This window comes from Seriola aureovittata, chromosome 4 (assembly GCF_021018895.1).
Source record: "Seriola aureovittata isolate HTS-2021-v1 ecotype China chromosome 4, ASM2101889v1, whole genome shotgun sequence".
NCBI lineage: Eukaryota > Metazoa > Chordata > Actinopteri > Carangiformes > Carangidae > Seriola > Seriola aureovittata.
The window spans coordinates 17,626,534-17,648,019 of record NC_079367.1 but is presented as its reverse complement, the minus strand read 5'-3'; the positions used below and the strand labels follow the sequence as shown (position 1 = coordinate 17,648,019).

Sequence of the window (21,486 nt, the reverse complement as noted above, 5' to 3'; positions counted from 1 at the left end):
TGTCAAAAACAAACAACCAAGTAAGAGAAGTAGCAAATTAGACATCTGAAGGGCTGATTTAGATGAGGCCTTCACACATATGATGTAGAGGAGGTGGTGGGTGACAGAGGGGTGGAGGAGGTCTGTAGTGTTGGGGATGTGGGCTGCCTGGAGGTGACGGGTCATTGTCAGAGGAGAGGTAGACTTCTCCTGAGGGTCCTCCAGAACCAGCTGTTTGGAAACTGAAGGTAGAGCTGAATAACATAAAAATAGTGGGAGAAAACAACATTTTAATATATTTCACAACACACTGTTAAACATTACATCAGGTCCCTAATTTAACCACAAGAGGGTGCTGTTATATGTAAAAACGGAATAAAACAACAGGCTACCAATGTGTACTATGTTGGCAGTTCATTAGGTACACCTAGCTGAAACTAAGTTGAACAGAAACAGCTCTCAGTGTAATGTAATGCAGTTCAGCAGCACAACAAAGTGCATTCTCCAAAAACTGAATCAACACCTCTCAATTTCGGTAAAAACTGAACAGGACTGTTGTATCTGACTGCAGTAGTTTCAGGTGTATGTATGTGCAACAGAAACTTCCTCTCATTTTGTACGTGTAAAGTTTAGATTGCTGTAAGATCAGACTGAACTGGAAACACGGTTCTCTTGTATGTGCTTTACAGATGTTCAGGTGGTGTAAAGACACCAAAACCATAATACTTCCACCACCTGCTGTGTTCTCAAATAGGAGAACCACAGAACAATGGCACAATAAATGGATGAATAAATAACTGTGCTGTGCGTAATATAATTTTGCTGACAGTTATTGCTCTTTATCTCCATTGGGTCTCCAATGAAGAAATTGTAACTTTCCCCTAAACAGTGGCTTGATCAACCCCCTGAGGGTCCCCGGGGCTAAAGTCTGTTGTTGGTTCCCTTCTGATGCACACTATACATGGCAATGCTTTTCATTCCCCAAAACGTGGTGGACTTTATCGACTCCTGGTCAATTTTATGTAAATTCGAGCTGTGACGTTTTTAGGCACGTGGTTTTAATTAGTATTGATTAAACTGCACATTTTGTTTGTGGCTCGAGACTGTCTTCAAACGGCAAGGATTAGTTCGTGTCTTCAGGTTGCGGTGAGTCCACATAAACTACCTACCTCATTACGTTTACCTGCTGTTCAGTCATGTCAACTCTAAATATTCTCTAAATAACTTGCTATTACAAAGGACAGCATTCAATCATTAACACGAGACAGTTCGGACCCCGTCACTGACCCGGTAACGTCGGTGGTTCGGTCCCTCTGCCTGCGGTTCTTGAACCAGTTGCTGACCTGTGTGGTTGTCAGGCCGGTGGCCGCTGAGAGCTCCCGCTTCTCCCGGGTGGAGGGATACTGACTGTGACGGTACCACTCCCGGAGGATAATCCGTGATTTTTCCTTTTAAAAAGCAAATTAATCAAGTGAAATCTGAAGGTTATTACGTCACAAATATTTTGTCTCAGTCACTTGGTTATTTTGTCTCTTTATAATCGATTTGTGATTGATTTGTTTTTTTGTTTTTGTGTGTGTGTGTGTGGCCATTTTTCTTCTTTGTGTAGCCATTTTGTATCTCTTTGTGGTTGTTTTATGTATCTTTGTAGTTGCACCTTGGGTCCCTGGGTCTGTGCCCAGTAGACACATTCAGATGTAAGTGTATGTAAGCTATCACTAAAAAAACTGAAATACCCTTTGAAAGTAGGCTGCCTATGTGTAAAGTAGGTGTTGCCATTCAATATTTATTCATGATGAGTTGTTATGTTGTAACCTGGTCAAAGCCCTTCAAGCAAGTGTAAACACTTGATTGTTTCCACCATTGTAACTTCCTCAGTGGTGGAAAATCAGATGCTTAACTAAATTAAGAATAGTGATAGTGAAGTGAGAAAAAGTGCCATTACAAGTAAAAGTCCTGTATTGTACTTGATGTAAACCTTAATCTACAACTAACCTCTTAGAGATGGATCATATGTTTTTCCCGTAGTCTGAACCGCAAAGTAACTCATTTTACCCTAATTAGAAATGTCAGACAAATAGTAAAGAGTAAAAGATTCTCCACTGAAATACAGTTAAGTATAAAGTAACATAAAATACTTTTTTAAAAAATATAAGTGCTGCAAAAGTGTGCTTGCAGTGTGTACCCTACTTGAGTAAATGTAAACAGTTACTTTATAATGCAGGTCTTTCCAGTCTGCCTCTTTCACAACTAATCAAAATTCAAAAGTTGTATAGACGCCTAACTGTCTTGTACAATGTAGTGCATACCAGAAGGCAGAAGGGATAATATAAGTTGTGTCTACCTTGAAGCAGTAGTTAGTCTCCTCTCCGTCCCAGATGGTGTGTGGTAGAGGAAACCTTCGTCTCACACGATACTTCCCCACAGCTCCCAGGGGTTGGCCCCTCTGCCTCTCAGCCTCTATGTAGTGGGCTTGGAGCCAAAGCTGCTGTAGCAGCGGGTGGCTGCGTGGGGAGAAGGGGAAGCCCTCCAGCAGGGTGTAGAGGTCGAAGAAGTGCCCCTGGTGAAAGGCCACTGCGGCTTTAGCCTTCAGCACACTCTCCAGCTCCCCAGGGCATGGGGAGGAGGAGAAGGAAGGAGCAGGTAGAGTCCGGAGAAAGCCAGCAAGATGATCCATGCAGCCGCTCTGCAGTAGGACCTCGCAGACACAAGCCACCTGCTCTGCTGTGAAGATCATTGCTGTGGAAACTGGATGGCAGCCCAAAGTCTGTGTGAGGATATCTTCTAACAACCTCTCTTAATATCAAGTTAAAAGTGAAGAGAGCTGAAGCCTCTGTGGCTTGCATGTGTGTTTACCATTACTCATCATCATGCCCTGGCAGAATCAAATCATAGGTAACCTGAGACCATCAGGGTTATAACAACACCCATACATCCCTCTCTCTCTTGTACAAACACATGCGTACACACCCTCACACACATTTTGGACCTTTGCTATACTGGCATTCACCCAGTGAGAAAGAGAGCCCGACGGTTTCACTGTGCAGGAAGAAAATGCATTTGAATAAAATTTTCTTGCCAAATTATAAGCAAACTCCTCTGACAAATAGTTTTACTGCTTGCAGTAATTCACACTCATAACAAACACATAACCAGTTTGTAAATGTAGTTTATTACAATATCATATAATATAAAAAAATAGAATGCATTTGAATACAAAAATGAGAAAACAAGACCCTTGAATGACAGACACAAATGATCCCTTTCAGAACTATCAAAAAAAGTCGATCAAAATACAATATCTTTGGTTAAATCTGGAGTCATATACATTATGTGTCAGGAAGGAGAGTAAAAAACAAATCCCACACTACAAACAAACAGAACTAAAAATGTGCATAAGCCCTCACAGGCTTTGATGTCAACAAACTTTGGTAAGAAATGGCTCATATAAACAAAACACAAGCTACCATATTTTACATATATAAAGAGCACATTTCCCTTTACCCTTAACTAATTTAAAAGTTCAGTAAAATTCAGACTAAAATTGATTTGTCCAAGCTATTTCATTATCTACCCAAAGAACACTGGGAACAAATTACCTTAAAATTTATTACTATGGGGGTGACCTATTTAAAAATGAGTATTAATGACCTAATGATCGATTTAATACCTGTAGTCTGAGATTGTAAAACCTCAGTTTGCACAACAATGTGACCTTCCAAGTGAAAATGAATATCATTTCCTATCAGCCCCCCCCCGCCCAAGGATTCATTTTCTTTCAGTTAAACTAAAAACTGATTGATACATGCTTTAAATAGATTAAATGTACAAAAGAGACAAACAACAAACATACTAAGAAAAAAAACCACATAGGCCATTATTGTAACTAGATGCGATACTGAAGTATATTTTTGTGTACCATAATTGGTCAAAGATTTGACCGCTACCTGTGTTATGACAGTAGAAAGCTCATACAATGACAAGTATTATAGGTTTAAATTGAAGGAGCTATTCCATCAATTTACAACAGATTTTATCAGGAAATCAGTATTCTGTTTTCTGATTTACCTCTTCAGCTGTTCTTTCAAGTGGGGATTATTACAGTCCAATTAAGAAATATGAGTCGTACCACTGTCATAACAACATGGCAGCGCAGCGTAAACATTGTGTGAATGAAATGTGCAAAATATACAAAAAGAGGAGATAGAGCTTTGACTGCGCAACCAAAACTGTCACATTATGTTTCACTGGAGATCAAACAGATACAGAAATGTTGGTGTTTGTAAAACCTCAAAACATTTTTTCAAAAACATCAGACCTGTAAGCTTTAAAATAAGGCACTTAACAATATCAACGGACAGAGATTTCAGATGCATTTGACAACAAATGTCACTTAGTGGGATCACAGCAAACGTTTTAGTGTAACGCACTGTCATGCTTCATTTAAAAGCTCAGTATTTCAAAGCTCCTTTTTCATCTCCCAAGTGCACTGGCTTTTTGAGTCAGCCATTGTGCTACTTAGTGTCCTATAAAGTACTAAACATGCATTGCATAGAGTATAAACCCTTTTATTTCCTGTGGTATCTTTTTACTGATGTGGGGCAGCATTCTCACTAGAAAACTGCAGAAACTAATTTAAAACAGTTTTCTGATAAGATGGAAGTAGGCTGCATGTTTAACCCAGACTTCAGTAATGTGTAGTAATAAAACACTGTATTGCCCTCGAAGCTAAGATGTAATAATAGTGAAGGCAAACTAATTTCAGCTGATTCACATAAAGCTCAACCGCCTCAACTCACTTCTGTTTGAGAGGAATATAATCCTCACTATGTTCCTGGAGTGTTAGTTGAACAATATGTTCAGGCTGTGAAAAACAACCAAACCAAACTCCTAAATCTCTGAAGTTCTGGAGAGGCAGGCAAATATTTCAAGATTTGTCCATTAGCCAGATAGTCCGGTGTATAGTTATTGTGGTGGATCCTCAACAAACTGCTTCTACTGCCAGCAAAAACCTTAGGCATCTTCTTCTAAGGACAGCTGAGCCTGGCCTGCAGTTCACAACACTGCAAAGACAATCTGAGAGACTTGGCAAAACCATGACACCTTGTATAATATAGTTTTTTTTTTTTTTTTTTTTTACACCAGGTCCTGGAACTGGGCCAAGCAGACTAATCTGTGTTAGTTCTTTTGTCTGGATATAATAAAACAGGTAAGGCACATATGGATTTTAGTAAAAAAAAAAAAAAAAAAACCTCTGGAACGTAAAATTCTCAGCCAAAAACAGAAATAGTCTGATCTTGAACCAGCAGGTGAACATCCCATTTAACCCTGCCCATCCATGTGAAATAGAGCTGCAGGGGGTTTGTATCAAAAGTGCCAGCTCAGGCCCTACTGAGAGAGCATCATTGTACATGATTAGAACCTCAGCATGTTGGAAAAGACATTTAAGTCTTTGAGGGATGACAATATGGAATAAAATCTTTCAGATCAATTAAAAAAAAAAAAAACCTACTGTTTGTTTTATCATTTTTGTTTTTCAAGGCATGGAGTTGCTACATAGGGACTACAAGCCCAGCTCATCATCCACAGGGACAGACTGGAGCTGAGTAAGAATCTTGGAGTCCCCATCCATGTCCTCTGGATTCCCCAGTGGTGAGCTGGCTTCCACATCCTGCTCCAGAGAGGAGCTTCCCAGAAGCAGCGACTCTCCTCCAGGGAGGCCTAACAAAGCCGGGTCTACAGGTAGGTCCCCCTTGCCGCGGACATCAAACAGAGTTAGACTGGCTGAAGTGGAGAGGGACACAGGGCTCCATGCTGGTTGGGACAATTGGGTGTTGGGTGTGACTCCACTATACATGGGACTGAGGGTGAGCATGCTCTCTGGGGTGAGAGTGTTTGGCGTTGTGGGGATGACCGAATGGTCCAGCGTATGAGGGGAGGGGATGGCAGATGTCTGGCTTGTTGTAGCCCCAGTCTCTGGAGCACAGTATGGTGGAGACGAGTTGATGAAGTTCAGAGGAGATGATGTGAGACCACTGGGGGTTGGGCCTGAGGTGGTTGAAGGGTGGGAGGCCACGGGAGGAATGGAGGGAGTGAGAACGGAGCTCAAGCCATTAGCAGGGATGGATGAAGTCTCTGGGACCGGTTTCAGGGGCAAACTGGTGAGTTGAATGCCTGCTGGGATGGTCAGAATCAGCTTGCCTTGCTGGACACTCAGGTAGGGGCTTCCACCAAGGAGAAGGTTACCTACAGTGGTGACAAATGATAAATTGACAGCAATCAAGATTGTGCACCAACATTCAAACAAAAGGCACAACACTATGAGATGTAGCAACTTTATCAGCACCGATACAGCTCTTTACTACGTATACTCACAGGCAGCAAATTCATTTACAGACCAATACTTATATTGACATGTATTTTCCACAATTAACATTTTCTGTAAGAAAAAATCATCAATCAGGTTATTTATTATTAGTTTGAAAAATGGATGCAGTGTGCATTACAATCCGTTCTTTTCCTTGAGTTTCTATAGTTACTGATGCTCTATTGTTTCGCATAAGAACATGTTTCCTTGGTGTGTTACATGTTATGGATAAAATAATATTTTATAAACAAAACTGACAAATATTCATAGAAAATGATACAGCTGAAACAATTAGTTGACTGATCAGATAACAGAAAATTAATTGACTATTTTGATATTGTTCATTTTTTTGCCATTGCATTTAAATGCCAAATATTCTCTTGTCAGCTGTGAGTGTTTTCTGCATTTCTTTGTCTTATATGATAGTAAACTGAATATATGCAGATTTTTTAGATCAAATTTCAGACACATGAGAGGCTGGAGTAGTTTTGCTTGAAAAATGATGAAAACACTTAATCAATTGCTGGTTAATATTCTGTCAGTCTACTAATCGTTTCAGCTCTGCTTGCTACATTTGCAAATATCTAATAAATTCAGTTTACCTGGAGGAGCAGAGGGCAGCTGAATGATCCCAGAGTTGAGGAGTTGCACACCAGGGGCCATGCTGGTTGGGGGACCCACGCTCTGAATGGGCCTCAGCTGGTTTATCCTGAGAGGACCCTGTGCAACCGCTCCAGCCGTAGGAGCTGAAGTCAGAATCTGTAAGGGCACTCCAGCAGAGGGGATGGAGAGAGATGGACTGGCAGGTACCACTTGGGGGAAAGAGATGGTGGAGGACGTTTGGATGGAAGACACTGGGACCAGCTGAGGCATGGAGAGTGGGACTAACTGTGTTGGTGTGGTGCCTTTGGCCTGGGGGACTGGAACTACTTGTGTTGGGGAAGAGATGGAAATAACCTGCGGAGCCTGGATTTTGCTTGGTGAGGAGTTTGTGGTTTGATCCCCCAGTTGGTGTGCCATTCGCTGTGGCAGCTGATTGTTGTTAAGCTGTGAAATAGAGACTATGGTTGCGGCACCTTCGGGCAGAGTTGTTGAAGCATCCTGTTGCTGCTGCGCCAGTCTGGCGCCTGTGTTCACTGTCTGGGGGCTTTGAAACTGAGGAGCTGGTGAGGTGAGGGGCGATACTGGGACCAACTGAGGGCACTGGGACATCTGGGCTCCTGAGGAGTGCTGGACCAGCTGGGATACTGGTATACCCTGGATGGAAGGCACAACCTGGGGCAGAGAGAAGACCTGAGGGGTGGCACTGCTGGAGGAAACTACAGAGCTAGGAGAATTTAACTGGGAGCCAGCAGTGGCAAAGACAACATACTCCCCTTGTTGACTGGGGAGAGGAACAGCAGAACTGGAGATAACCATGCCTGCAGATGACATAGAGGCTGGGAGGGTGAGGGACTCCTGGGTGTTTTGTGTCAGGACTAGCGAGGGGAGGCTGTTTGGAGAGGACAGAGTTGGTGAAGAGGGGGATAAAGATGAAGAAGAGGAAGATACTGTCTGGCTGTTGCCCTCTGATTCAGGCATACTGATGTAATCCATTGCATTGCCACTGTCTGTCTTGGTTTGCAAAGGAAGAGAGATTATGGATGGAGGGTTTGAGACTGGTGTGTTGTTAGTACCAAGAACAACTGCTGGAAGACTGCTTGTCTTGGCCTCCATGGCTGAAACCTGCTCTGCCACAGAGACTGTCTGCTGTGGCTGCTGCTGCACACTGATACTAGATTTGGTTATTACCTGAGCCCCGTTCAGTATCAAAGGAGAGCTGGCTGTAGCAGGACTCAGTGTAACTGTCTGGCAATCGCCCAAGCTCAGCCCGTTAATTATGACACCGGCACCAGTACTGGAGATCAGGGAATTCCCATTGAGGAGTAATGGCTGAGAGGCCGTGAGGAAGCCACTGGACCCGTTGAGGATGAGCTGGCCTCCTGTGCTACAGGGGACTGCAGAGAGAGAGATGATGGAAGTTGTGGAGCCAGCAGCCTCCTCTGGTTTGTCGGGGGTGTCGTCCATGGCGGTGGCCTCATCATCAGTGCTGTGGTTCCCATCAGACTCACTGAAATGGAGGAAAAAGAAATGAGCCAAATAAAAGGGAAATGTGTGTGGTTTTAGAGTACCAGGCACTGGGATAAATCCTTTCATCTGTGCTCAACTTGAACACATTTTCTAATCCTTTTCATGCTTTGACGACATCGCCACCTAATAACAATGACATTAGGTGGTAGAGCAATTAAATTATCTATTTCAAATGGGGAAAGTAAACTGGAAATGAAACATTTTTGCAGGTTTAGAGTCAAATTAACAGTCAAAGTTTTCTTCTAGTTTGCCCACCTGTGTGTTGAGTAGATATTTCAGTGCTTAACTAATAGTGTGCTGACAAAGATACTAGCCATTCACCATTGTTTTTAATCATTCACTGTCTTTACCATCCTATCTACAAAACAACCATATTCTGCAGTGGATCACTATAAAGCTCTGTCTGTGCTGGTAGGAAGACAAAGCCAGATCAGATTCCTAGAAACTCCTTTATGGCCTATACTTGGTTAATGTTTGTTGGGAAGTGAAGCATCCTGGTCGTTCATGCAGATCCACCCTTTGCTAGACTATCACAAGCCCTCAAACCTGATTAGATAAGTCTACTTTTTCTCTCTCTTATCTCCTCACAATTTGCCCCCTCCCCCGTGCTTGGTGAAATAATCGCTGTAAAGCTCTTAGATATCAGTCTGTGTGATTTCTTACCACCCCCACCTCCCATAGTATCAGCTCCTTTCTCTTAACCTGGGTCACCCCAGCTCTGCAGGCCCTATGCAGCAGTGCAGGCTTTCAGGAAACTTGAGCCATGGTGGGCGCCTTGATCTCACATTTCATAACAAAGCAACATGCTCTTGGTCTCAGACCTGAGTGGCTTCACTGCTGTCAAAAGTCAGCTCCAAAGTCCATCTTATTACTCAATGCAATGCTTTTTCTGGATAGTTTTGTTACTTCAAGTTTCAATGTGTACATAGTCCTTCAATGCTACCCTGATTAGGCCTGCAGGCTTTGTTTACCATTCAGGTTTGGTCTGCCAGTTTCACTGACTTTTCTGTGTGATCCTCCACAACACAAAGTAACATGTAGCTCTAAGAAAAAAAAAAAAGAAAGCTTCCAGGCAGCTGTCGCCCACAATATGACAGATTTCATGAAAACTGAATCTAAACGACTTGATAAATGCAATAATTGAAATGTTTCCAGTGTTGGCGGTCTTGCCTTTTGCTGTGGGTCCCGGACGGGGTCCTGTCCCTCTGCCTGCGGTTCTTGAACCAGTTGCTGACCTGTGTGAGGGACAGTCCGGTGACTTTGGCCAGGTTTTTCTTCTCGTCCGGAGTGGGGTACCTGTTGCTCTTGTAGCACTCCTTCAGGGCATTTCGTGACTTCTCTTTGAAACAGTACACGGTCTCCTCCCCGTCCCAGATAGTTTTGGGCAGGGGGAACTTCTTCCTGAGCCGGTACTTGTCCACGGCGCCCAGGCTGCGGCCCCTGGACCTCTCCGCCTCCTTGTAGCGGGCTTTCAGGTACAGGTCCTGCAGGAACCCATGGTTAGACGGATGGAAGTCGTGACTCTCCAGGATGGCGTAAAGCTCCTTGAATTCTTCACGGTGGAAAGCCACCAGTGCCTGGGCCTTCAGCAGGGTCTCGTTGCCACGTAGCAGCTCGGACGAAGGAGGTATGGTGGAGAGAAATCTCCACAGGCGATCCACATTGCCCGCCTGCAGAAGGGCCTCGCAGAGACATGATACTTGGTCAGTGGAAAAACTCAGAGCCGACTTTTGGAAACTTTGGAGTAATTGTTCCGAAACTTGGACGGGATCTTTTTCTTCTTTGACCTCCGTTGCCGTTGGCTCCTCTGGGCTATTCTCAGATTGTTCTGTAGACTCCAAAGACAAGGAAGCCATTTTTACTTTAACTTTTTTTCCACCAGTAGTTCCTCCTCCTCCTCCCTCCCTCCCTCCCTCCCTCCGCAGCGCTGCGCTCGCTCCCATTCTCCGCCAGCCGACCAAACCATGAATGTGCCTGCAAACTACCAGCTGTCACGCCCCTTTCCCGACCTCATAGGGGCCTGCAGTGTCTTTGTCAAAGGTACTTACACTAATCTTTATATGTTCGAATAGCATATTATTTAGACATATTTCTTTATTTCTGCTTTTCACTGCTGTTGAATAAAACTTGCTCGATGGCAGTAATATGACATTTCACAAAAATCTGACTAACGCAGAGTATAGAGATATTTAATTTGAGTAAAATAATCAATATTTTGAGGTTAAAATACAAGAAAAGCTCCCACAGTCATGATTTTACTTAAGTAAAACTACACCTCTTTGCAGCAAAATGTACCTGCCTAAACAAAGAGCTGACAGATCAAATATTCAAATCAAATATTCTGTCATCATTTCAGTCACACTTCAAGCAAAAATACCAAACATCCTGTGGTTCCAGCTTCTTTAATGTGAGGATTTGTTGTTTTTCTTCGTCATTTGTGACAGTGAACTGAATATCTTTGGGTTTTGGACTGCTGGTCGAATAAATCATGGAATTTGAAGACACCCTCCTGGGCTCTGGGAAATTATAACTAGATTTTTTTAATGCTTCTCTGACATTTTACAGACAAAATGATTCATCGATTAGTTAAAAAAATAATTAGCAGATGATAATAATCATTAATCATTAATTGCAGCCCTGAATACAAGTACTTATCATGTGGCAGAATAGCCCCTGTCAGATTTATTATTGGATTATTACTGATGCATTACACTGTTAGCAGCATTTTGATGTTACAGCTGGTGGAGGCGTTAATAATAGCTACTTTATATACTGTTTATCTAAAATTATGCATCATATTTATACATGGATATGTTTTGTATATAAAATCCTCATCTGCAAAGTAACTAGTAACAACAGCTGTAGTACTTTCCACCTCTGCAGACCACATCTGGCCACTGTTCCTTGTGCTCGATATGCAAGTAGTTACACCAGAGTATAGGTATACAATTAACAGGTACTTTCATTATCAGCTTCATCTCCATGATGATTATTTTCATGATTAATCAATAAACTGTTCAGTTTATAAATTGAAAATGAAATGAGTGAAAAATGTTAAGGAGCTGAAACCAGATTGATTAATTAACTAATTCTATTCCCAGCTCTATAGATAAAAGTGACTTTCAGAGAATTTACTTTATTGTAATCTCATCCATCCATCCATCCATCCATTTTCTAATACACTTAAGGGATTCTACTGATAACAGATAGACAAAAATATTTATGATGTTTATGGTACGAATTACTATAATCCTTTTTAATGGCACTTCTTAATTCTTGAAATGTATACAGTTCAGAAAGTCTGCTCTGATAGCTCTTGTGGATCCAACAGCATGTTAAGAGAATTAATGTGTCTTAAACTGTTAATTCAGACTGTAAAATCTGTTTGAATTTCATATAATATCCTAGTCTTAAGTTAATATCCCTGGGAGAATTTTCTTTAAAAAGCAGGACATTAGAAATAGTTTATGGTTTTCTCACAAAGAATAACACTGTGTAATCAATACGGCCTTTGTAAGACAGTGTGTCTGTGTTTGTCCAGGGAAGACTAGTTGTCATCCAACCAGATATCATGGTTTGGTGTGTCTGAGGTGGTTTCCCAATGCAAATACTGTACAAATACACACAATTAAGCTTACACTAATACAGCAGGTATAATTTGCATTTGTGACATCTGTAATGTTTGGAGTTTTGCAATGGATGTACATCATGGCAACGTCTCTGTGTTTCACACATGAAACCATAAATAAATACTGAAAGCTTACATTTGTATGGACTTAACCTGAACCTTTGAGCCTTATAAGAAACTGTCTGTGAGTCACACAGAAATTAGTATGGTCTTTAAGATATGATAAGATATATGACCTGCAGATGAGGTGTAAATGAGGCCAGGCAGGTTTGCAGACCTGCATCTCCATCAACAACCATAGGAATGTAAATCTTCACTGTGGGGCTGTGGGCTTTTGTCAGCACTCCACTGCTCTTCTCTGATTGGTCTTTGGTTGTAGCTTCCTACTTTTTCTGATCTTTGTTTTTTTCCGACTACACATGCTGTACTCTTTTTAATGTATTCATGGAATACCTTGGTTCACTGCATGTCAGTGATTTAAGGCTTGTTTTCCTGCAGGGAGATTTTCTATCATGCTGCAGGAAAAAAATTAAAAAACTTTTCAGGGAAATGACAGTTCAAACATAGCATAGTCCTCACAAAAATGCTTTCAAGTTTCAACAATATTATTTCATATTCATAATACATAATGTAGTTTATTCTATACATTACTGTCCATTAGTCCATATTTACTCAACCAACTGAGAGGAAGCCAAAATTATTATTGACCTTTGTTATAACTAGACCCAAACATGGTGTGGTTTTACTGATCATTATTGAGTCTGTGATTCTTTATGGCTGGTAGGGCTTGACAGATCAATCCCCCGAGTATTAATACAAGTGACATTACAAATTAGATCACATGCTGGACACATGAACATGCACAGTGATCACATCAATCAACAAGTTCAGAGAATTCATGTAATGAACAAATGGTATTCATCACTGAAAGTTGTCTTGTGGTTAAACATGCATGTGATTAAGTAGGCTAATTAACAGAGAACAATAAAAAAGAAATGCCTCATGTTTGGCAAATTATTTGTTGATGATTAAACTCCAGAACAGACTATCAATATGCATTAATCTCATAAACCATGGCATATTTCGCTCCCTTGCATGGTGGTGCATTAGCTGCTTTTAATGATAAAAAATCAATATAGGTACTGGTATCAGTGATCCCGGCCTGGTATCAGATTGAACCCAAATGTTCTGGTATCTCACTCATAATGCCTGGCGATCAAGCCACTTATAAAGGCAAACCTGTAATAATATAAAGCACAGACCTATATTTTCTCATTACAGGGTCAAATACTTCCAAACAATGCCAAATGTGTCTATCGTGGTTAAATTATTCCTCATGACAGATACTGTTCAGTCTTCACGTTTAGGCTTGAGCGCAACGCCATCATGTGGTTACGATCGTTTTCACTCCCGTCTGATGATTGGTTACCGACGGTGTCAATCTGCTGGTACATAGGCGGTTCCTAAGCGTCATTTCTTAAGTTTCGTAACACTATAGGCTGAGCTCGTTTGGTCCCCGATATGATTGGTGCTCCCGCTGTCTGGGGAGGGTAGAACGTTCCAGAACTGGGCGTAGCAGGAATCGGTCTTATAATTTTCCAACCACACGGCGAGGCTCGTGGTACCACCGTTAGTGTAATTAAAACGTAAAAGTTACGGATTCATCTGGCTAAACTGTGATACAGAGACGAGTCAAAGTTCTTTAAATACCATCGAAGAAAAAAGTACGCGTTTGTAAGTAACTATGGCAACCTTGTAGTGGGATCCTCAGTGTATCCAACGTGACTGTGCTGCTGCTAGCCACCCAAACAGCTAACGCAGTCTTTGATTGATGTAAACTAGCCAGCTAAAATGAGACAATGTGTAATGAAACTTAAACGATCGCAGTTGATAAATTGTTTAAATGTGAGAGATAAAAGATGGCAAATGATTTCAATGCTAGAACGTGCTTAGAATAAGTACTAGCTACCAAAACTAAACAGTGTTTGGAAGTAGACACAGTCTTTGTTTTTGTGTGTCGTCAAAGAGACTTTAATCAGAAGTGTTCAGCAAGACAACGGCTTGAATCATACTAACTGTCAGGGACAATATGTGTCTGCAGCTGTGAGACAGTGTATCAGTTTCAGTCCCACTGCTTAATATGTCACATTACTTGTCTGTTTTTTCCGTTTTTGACCAGGAGCTGTGTCCAAACGGTCAGGATAATGGACGGCCAAGTGACAATAGTTACCAACCCCACTGTGAATGTGCGCCTAACAAGCACCATCATCTCCTTTGAGACGCAGCGCAGGTTCAATAGAGGGATTAGTGTTGCAGAGCTGAAGGTGAGCCTCATCTTACTCCAAATCATACATTACACAACTGAAAAGTTGCACAAGTTGGCATTGCTGTTTTTTTTGGCTTTTCTCAGACCTAACCTGTACAATTCACTTTATATTTAGATCATAATTCATTTCTGCCTTCCTCATGTAATCACAGACCTATCAGCATCTTAAAAAAGTCATTGTATTATGCATTCTGTTTTGTTTTTACTGTTATTAGGGAAAGTTGGAGATGGTTGTGGGCACACCATCCTCCTGCATGGACCTGGAGTTATACAGTGTCTCTGACAAGTTCATGCAGAAAATAGACGACAATGACGCTTTGCTGGGTTCCTATCCTGTGGATGATGACTGCAGAATACATGTATGTAGCAGCTGGTTGTGAAATCCCTTTATACTGGTCCTGACCATTGTGATATTGTAGTAACATACACTTAGCCACAAGGTTGCAGATGGTCCATGTATCCAAATCTAATTCTGTTTATCTTTGGGCTAGAACAAATTTGCCTCAGATATGACAAATATTTAAAAAAAAATTGATAAAGGTGAAATGTATCATAACATTGTTATTCATTGTTAGCACCATAAGTGTTGTGGTGCTACATAGACACCCCAGCGTACAAATCATATTCTCCAGATATAAAGGAACAAGTTTGTTTGGTAGAGGACCCAACAAAAATCACATCATCATCATTTTAAAATTTGGCTCCTCACAGCTGTGTTACCATGCAACAATAATGAAATGTTAAAATACTTGCCTATGGATTACCTTGCTTATTTCAGACTGAAGTGATCTATACTTATTGACTAAAACATGCTAGTGGTGTTTTTAAAACATAAAACAAAAAACCGTGTCATTTCTTGCTCAGGTCATTGATAGAAGTGGAGGTCAGATGGGTGAATTCACTGATGTTTCCAAAGTGGAGAAGTTTGAACTCTCAGATGAGGCATATGATAAGAAAACAGGTACAGTCTGCCATGCATATCTCTTCAATTTCTAATTCTGATAGCGTTTTTTCTGTGTTTTTGAAATAAGATATATATTTTCCTTATTTTATGACCAAATAGCGCTATTGCAGCAGCAAGGGGTAACATTATAGTTACACAATAACGTATAGTTGATAATTGAGTCAATCTGTTGAATTGAATATCAATCAGTGAATCCAGACAATAATTGTTAGAGCAGTCAATAATGAAAATCGATTGTTAGCTGCAGTCATTGACAAAAAATTAAATACCTCCATCAGGCAGTGATTGTACAAATGTTTGTTTATTTTGCTGACCATTGACAAATGTAAAGGAGTTATTCAACCTTATTTAATAGAACATCTTCTGCAGTATTCCCAGTCTTGTTTTAAAGTATCCTGGTTTAGTAATACCTCACACTTTTTCCCGCAGACTCAGCAAGGTCATTCATGAAGAAACAACGTGTTGGCCGCTTCAATGAGGAAGAAGTGGCCAAGAAGAAAGCTGATCTCGCTGCTCGGGAGGAGGAACAGAAGGCTGCTGCTGATGCCATTTCTGTTGGCAGCCGATGCCAAGTGCATGTCCCTGGGCAGCCCACGAAGGTTGGCACAGTCATGTATGTTGGTAAGTGTGGATAAAGCTTAGCTGGTTTACTTTCTTCAGGACATTGGTTTAAATCCTGTGCTGGTGAGGATTTTCTCTATAACAGAGCAGCATTGTTTTCATTTTTGCAAGCAATGAGGAGGAGTTGTAGCCCTGGGTTATACATAACTCCACTAGTTTTATGACGCCAAAAGTATTGGATAGGCTGTTTAAGTGTTTCTTGTGCTGGTGTGATTTATTTCATTTTATTTGTTTCATTTACAGGCTGTTGTTAATGTCCTTATAAATATTTACAGTTAATATCCACATAAAGGAATAGGCCTAGAAAAATCAGTTTTGCTTGAGTTTTTTTCTTGTTGTCATTTTCAGCAGTTTATGAAGACTGAGAATTTAAAATCATGATTAAGCAAACAACAATAAATAAGAATGGGTGAACTTGGTGTAATTGTTATGTTCATTGCAGGCACAGCAGATTTCAAGCCAGGCTTTTGGGTGGGTGTGAAGTATGACGAGCCCCTGGGAAAGCACGATGGAATGTAAGAGCACTGTCTTTTTTAGCAGCATACATTATGTTGGTCTTGATTTTCCCTGATTTTGACCTTGTCCCTTTTTTAAATTGTGTCTTCGCAGTGTTGAAGGGAAGCGATACTTTGATTGTGAGAACAAATATGGTGCATTTGTGAAGCCCCTGAGTGTGACTGTGGGAGACTTCCCTGAGGAGGATTATGGTTTAGATGAGATGTAGGACTGTGTGATTTGTAGTTTTTCTGCCCTGAAATTTCCATTCACCAACCTGGAGATAACAGAGTCATATATATTGTACCGAATGTCTTTTTTTGTTTGTTTGTTTCGTGCTTCTCTGGAAGGCATGATCAAAAGGCATTTCAGCCTCAGTAACTTCAATGCAACTTGACAGAGGTGACTGTCAGGTAGTAGTCTCTTGGTGAACTGGATATGATAAGAACACAGCATAATCACAGGAGTAGCTCACACCAACAAGGTTTGATAAAGGAGAGTATTTGTTCATGTGAGGCGGCATAATGAAGGTTAATATGTAGTTCTTCACTTCATGCACTTGCTTTACTAGTACTTGTTGCTCCCATGCTTTCTCAAGGTGGGTCTTCAATGTCATCCGACATTCTTGACAGTTTGGATACCAACTATTGTGTAAAAAGATGATTGTATATAAATGTCTATAGTGAACTGTAGTCTTAGCATTTGTTGAAGACTGTAAATTGCTGAGAGAGTGGTCCAAGGATTGGAAAACTGTTTGCTGAAGGAAAAATTTACCCTAAAATACTTTGACACTAAAATCAAAAGTGTAATTGTTGCTTGTAGCCCTGACTAATACAATGTCCAGTCATTTACTTAAATCAGCGTTCAATGGTCAAAGTCATTCCACCATTTTTCACGAACAATTGACAAGAACTTCACAGTTCAAGGACAGTTCAAGGACAAACTCCCCAAATCCCCACCAACAGTAGCCTGAATAGTCCATAATGAAACACAGCTGTAAGCGGAAGCGGAAGCTCTTGTTCCTATTTGCTATATTTGCAGTTATTGCCATTTACAGAGGTGTACGATGCCAAAATATGAGCATTAAAGTATGCGAGGGTATATATTTCCTTTCTAAACAACTTATAATTCCTTAAATTTCATTATTCGTTTGTATGTGGTATGTAAAACAGCCCCATTTTTAGGCTTCCGAGTGGATATAAGATGTAATTCCCCTTTATTTTTCTGACTGAATTCCTCTTGTTTCTGCACTTTAATGTATCCTGCTTATATTGAACCACTGAAATAAAAAAAAATATTGTTTCAAGATAAAAATTTGATTTATTTTTGTTTAATTTAAATGCGATCTATCAGATCAAATTTATCTACTTAATTTCAGATAAGCTTTCCTGTATACAAATGGGATGACATCATCCAAAAATAAATCCAATATCTATGGAGAGTGTATTCTGTAAAATCCCCGTTACATTCTCTCAAAAATATTTTAATTGGATGCTGAATCATGTTTTAGTCCTTAGATGTTTCTCAGAGAACTCAACCTGAACTGTTTGATTTGAAAGTGTATCAAAAATTCAAATAGCATTCAAATTCAAGTCATACCCAACAGACATTTCTTTTTTTAATTCCTGAAGTTCTATATAAGCATGGCACATTGAATTTCATGCTGTGTCAAACAGTATAATCCCTCAGCACTAGTATTACACAGCTTTTTGTTCAAGTGGGCTTAAGTAATAGGTCATTTAGTGGAGATGTATAAGTATAAAGTAACTCCATGAGACTTACAATGTACTATTAGATGCATATTTTTTATTGAATACCATTGATACCAGGTTGGCCATCAGCGTAATATTTCAAAACACAAGGAACAGCGAAACCTATGAAACTGATTGTATGTATTTGCCGCTCCTGTGTCTGTGCATCATCTTGTGTTCAGTCTCTGAACTATCTGACAGTGGACAGGTACATCAGTCACACTTCAGTTAACTGCCTCTCTGTCCATTACAATCACCACAACACTTTTGATAATGCATTTCAAATTATGAATGATATGCCTTATTTATGATTCCTTATGTGTTACTGGTTCAAAACTGTCTATCTATATGCTCTATATCCTTTTTTTGTCCTCTAAATCAGAACAGAGGAAATGTAAATTAATTATTTTTGTGGTTTCTTTTCAATGAAATGTCATAGCCACATATACAAACATGGAGTATTGTTCTCTTTTCATCTTTTAAAACCTGTTAATTTCTAAGGTGCTGATTCACTATGTGCCAAAGGGTAATGCATAATTATAAAAAATAATTTGCCAGTATAGTAGCTAATTAAATAGAGTGGATTTGTCAGTATGTGTAATGTAACATGAACTATTTACACTCTGCCTGAAACTTAAATTTATTGCAATTAACATTTCTCCTCAATTTAACTTATTGTATATATAAAAGTAATTCTGTTTTACCATTTTCTCCAATTTTACTGTTACTTCTGTCTACCTGTATCCATTGCATGTCTGTCCATCCTGATAGTGGGATCACTCAGCTCTTTTTTTCCTCATCTGAATTCAGGATCTAAGGATAGAGGGTGTGATATGTTGTACAGATTATAAAACCCTCTGAAGCAAATTTGTGATTTGGGTCTGTATGAATAAAATTGACATGCAACAATGAAGGAACATTATGTTGTAAATGTATAGTGCAAGCATGCAAAGTAACTTGAAGGAAACCTGCATTACCTACCTACTGTGCATTACTTGCTTTGCTAAGTTATTAGTGAGAATTGTGTCATGGTATACACCAAGGACAAATTTGAATGTCTAAACAATACCATACACTACAAATGAACAACAGGCCCTATAGAGACTTTATACATATATGTTGCATTCATGAATCACACCGGACTCAGGATGAACACATTTTAAGAAGAGAGGGTGGTTTTATTCTGAAACATCTTCAGTGGATTCACTTGCACTGGGTGTAACTGCCAACTGAAGAACAGAGCGTAAGCCCATGGTTTATATACCCACAGTTGCTCTTGTACGTGTTACTCAAATCAGAAAAGCCTTAGATTGAATGGGAGTGTCTGTAAAGATACAAAATAAAATACATATTGTTTGTGAATAGACATAAATACCACACGCAGAGACTTCATGACCATTTGTTTTAAAAACGTATTTGGAGATTGTATGAGGATCTGATGTCCAAATATGCAATGGTGGAAAATGTGCTCTCATCCTTAAGTCAATGTGGCAAAGCTAAAATCTAAAAAATACTCACCACAACTACAAATCCTGCTTTCAAACTGTTAAATAAAACTACAGATGCATTATCAGCAAAAATATAGACTATCAGAAGTAAGAATGGCCCCTATCAGTGTTATTATATATAATGGACATTACAAGTACATGTACCTACAAATTGTATGTAAGTATTGTACTTGAGTATAGTTACTTTACATGACTGCAGATATGGTATTGGGGACTTGCTGCTTGCCTGAGATTTAATGTTTAATAAGATGTCTGTAGCTATTTTTAAACATCAAGTAGTACATGTTCCATTTTCCCTTTTGAGACAGCTTTCATTTTATAGTTACACGACTGAAGATGCATGACTAAGCACAGCGTTTCATGCCGTTTCATCAGCCCTGTCACAAAAAGAAGCTTACAATATTTATCAGCCGCACAGAAAGTCTCCCTCAGTAGCTGTTTTCACATGCGCCACTCACCATGAGGTAAATTGGTTCACAGCATGGATAACACCACACCAGTGTATTTTTCTCACCGATGAAGTGAAAAAGGTCTTCATCTCTGTTAAGCACAGATCCCGTCATGAAGCTGTCTCCAAGTACTTTCCTGATGTCAGAAATGAATGTAGTCCATACGACGCCTGTTTGTTACCTGTCCACATGCTGAGAAATTCTGACAAGAGTTAGAGAACTACTTGACCGAAAAGCTACCAATATTTGGTAGCTGTCAATATTTTGTTTTTCTACTCTGTTAAGAATTCCAGAATTCATGTCATTGTAAATTTTTAGATCAAATTCTTTATTCACAAGATGAGATGCCTCAGGAAAAACTTACTCTGAGGGTGTTTTTCAAGAAATATTGACCATGGGCGGATTAACCTCCTATGGCGCGCAAATTTGTTGTTGAGCCCCTTATGACTACCACTCTTCATTTCAGTTTGTGACAAATGACAACAAGTTTGACAACTGATTAATTGTTTAAGTTTTTAAGCAAAAATGCCCAAAAATGATCAGGTAACAACCTTGCAAATGTGAATAGTTACTAGTTTTCCCAGTTTTCTGTGACAGTAAACTCAACAACTTTGAATTTTTGATTGTTTTTCAGACAAAACAAAATACTTTAAAAACTAAACAATCAATCAGTTACTACAGAAAATAACTGACATGTATTCAGAATGAAAAAAATGTTGGTAGCAGCCGCACAGTTGGCCTATAAGTAATACTGCCTTGTCTGAGGTTTTCTATGTGTTAATTACTTGACAAAACAAAATTTCATAAAACACAACTTTATAACAAACGACCAGAATATGAACTAAAACCGGTCTTTAAACTAGATCTTGATACAGACTCCCTCTACAAGACTGGGCCACAAGGAGGATGGAGAACCTGTAGTTGATATTATGATATCAGTGGTCCAAATTTCTAAAAAAGACAAACAAAAAAACCCCCAAAAAACTAAAAAACTTAATCAAATTATGTAGACATAAATGATATGGAGTAAACTTGGGGCTTTTGGAGCCCTAGGGCAGTTGACTGCTTTGCCCAGTTGGTAATCCATCCTTGATACTGACATGCACCTCACCTAACCTGTTTTACCTGAATAGGGGATTGTAACTTAGTGACATTTCATCATAAGTACATTCATTCTTGCCTGCATCATATCACACCTCTGGCTTTTTTTGTTGTTGTCTGTCTTTCTTTCATTTCATTGTCTTTATTATGTTTTTTATTCAATGTAT

The 21,486-nt window shown here is 39.8% G+C and overlaps 3 protein-coding genes and 1 long non-coding RNA gene across 5 annotated transcripts; 2 read left to right on the top strand and 2 right to left on the bottom strand.

The window, feature by feature from the left end:
• Positions 1–58: 58 nt before the first annotated feature.
• On the bottom strand, positions 59–2,746 carry six9 (SIX homeobox 9). Its single transcript, XM_056374105.1, has 3 exons — positions 2,324–2,746; positions 1,267–1,427; positions 59–233 (listed from the first exon to the last, which is right to left on the bottom strand). The coding sequence occupies exons 1-3, from the start codon at positions 2,714–2,716 to the stop codon at positions 59–61; spliced, it is 729 nt and encodes a 242-aa protein (XP_056230080.1). The 5' UTR covers positions 2,717–2,746.
• Positions 227–5,654, top strand: LOC130167686 (uncharacterized). Its single transcript, XR_008827323.1, has 3 exons — positions 227–1,125; positions 5,125–5,188; positions 5,521–5,654. It is a non-coding gene; the product is annotated as an uncharacterized LOC130167686 (long non-coding RNA).
• On the bottom strand, positions 3,131–11,367 carry six5 (SIX homeobox 5). The gene is made up of 3 exons (XM_056374103.1): positions 9,647–11,367; positions 6,949–8,456; positions 3,131–6,225 (listed from the first exon to the last, which is right to left on the bottom strand). Exons 1-3 carry the CDS (start codon positions 10,417–10,419, stop codon positions 5,543–5,545), a joined length of 2,964 nt encoding a protein of 987 aa, XP_056230078.1. The 5' UTR covers positions 10,420–11,367; the 3' UTR covers positions 3,131–5,542.
• A 2,307-nt stretch (positions 11,368–13,674) lies between these two features.
• tbcb (tubulin folding cofactor B) lies at positions 13,675–19,174 on the top strand. Of its 2 annotated transcripts, none has more exons than XM_056374777.1 (7): positions 13,675–13,828; positions 14,284–14,428; positions 14,646–14,789; positions 15,295–15,391; positions 15,824–16,015; positions 16,458–16,530; positions 16,625–19,174. In XM_056374777.1, exons 2-7 carry the CDS (start codon positions 14,309–14,311, stop codon positions 16,737–16,739), a joined length of 741 nt encoding a protein of 246 aa, XP_056230752.1. In that variant the 5' UTR covers positions 13,675–13,828; positions 14,284–14,308; the 3' UTR covers positions 16,740–19,174. The 2 variants fall into 2 exon arrangements, with proteins under 2 accessions (XP_056230752.1, XP_056230751.1); XM_056374776.1 differs by having other exon boundaries at positions 13,681–13,838.
• Positions 19,175–21,486: the final 2,312 nt, after the last annotated feature.

Bases quoted from the DNA above. Each gene is read 5' to 3' on its own strand.
- tbcb (XM_056374777.1), top strand. From the start codon at position 14,309: ATGGACGGCCAAGTGACAATAGTTACCAACCCCACTGTGAATGTGCGC. The intron at 16,016-16,457 runs GTAAGTGTGGAT...TGTTCATTGCAG, and splicing joins TGGCACAGTCATGTATGTTG to GCACAGCAGATTTCAAGCCA. The intron at 16,531-16,624 runs GTAAGAGCACTG...GTGTCTTCGCAG, and splicing joins CTGGGAAAGCACGATGGAAT to TGTTGAAGGGAAGCGATACT.
- six5 (XM_056374103.1), bottom strand. From the start codon at position 10,419: ATGGGAGCGAGCGCAGCGCTGCGGAGGGAGGGAGGGAGGGAGGGAGGA. The intron at 8,457-9,646 runs GCAAGACCGCCA...CCTCCATTTCAG, and splicing joins TCCGGGACCCACAGCAAAAG to TGAGTCTGATGGGAACCACA. The intron at 6,226-6,948 runs GTAAACTGAATT...TCACCACTGTAG, and splicing joins GCTGCCCTCTGCTCCTCCAG to GTAACCTTCTCCTTGGTGGA.
- six9 (XM_056374105.1), bottom strand. From the start codon at position 2,716: ATGATCTTCACAGCAGAGCAGGTGGCTTGTGTCTGCGAGGTCCTACTG. The intron at 1,428-2,323 runs GTAGACACAACT...GCTTTTTAAAAG, and splicing joins AGACTAACTACTGCTTCAAG to GAAAAATCACGGATTATCCT. The intron at 234-1,266 runs GTCAGTGACGGG...TATGTTATTCAG, and splicing joins CGAACCACCGACGTTACCGG to CTCTACCTTCAGTTTCCAAA.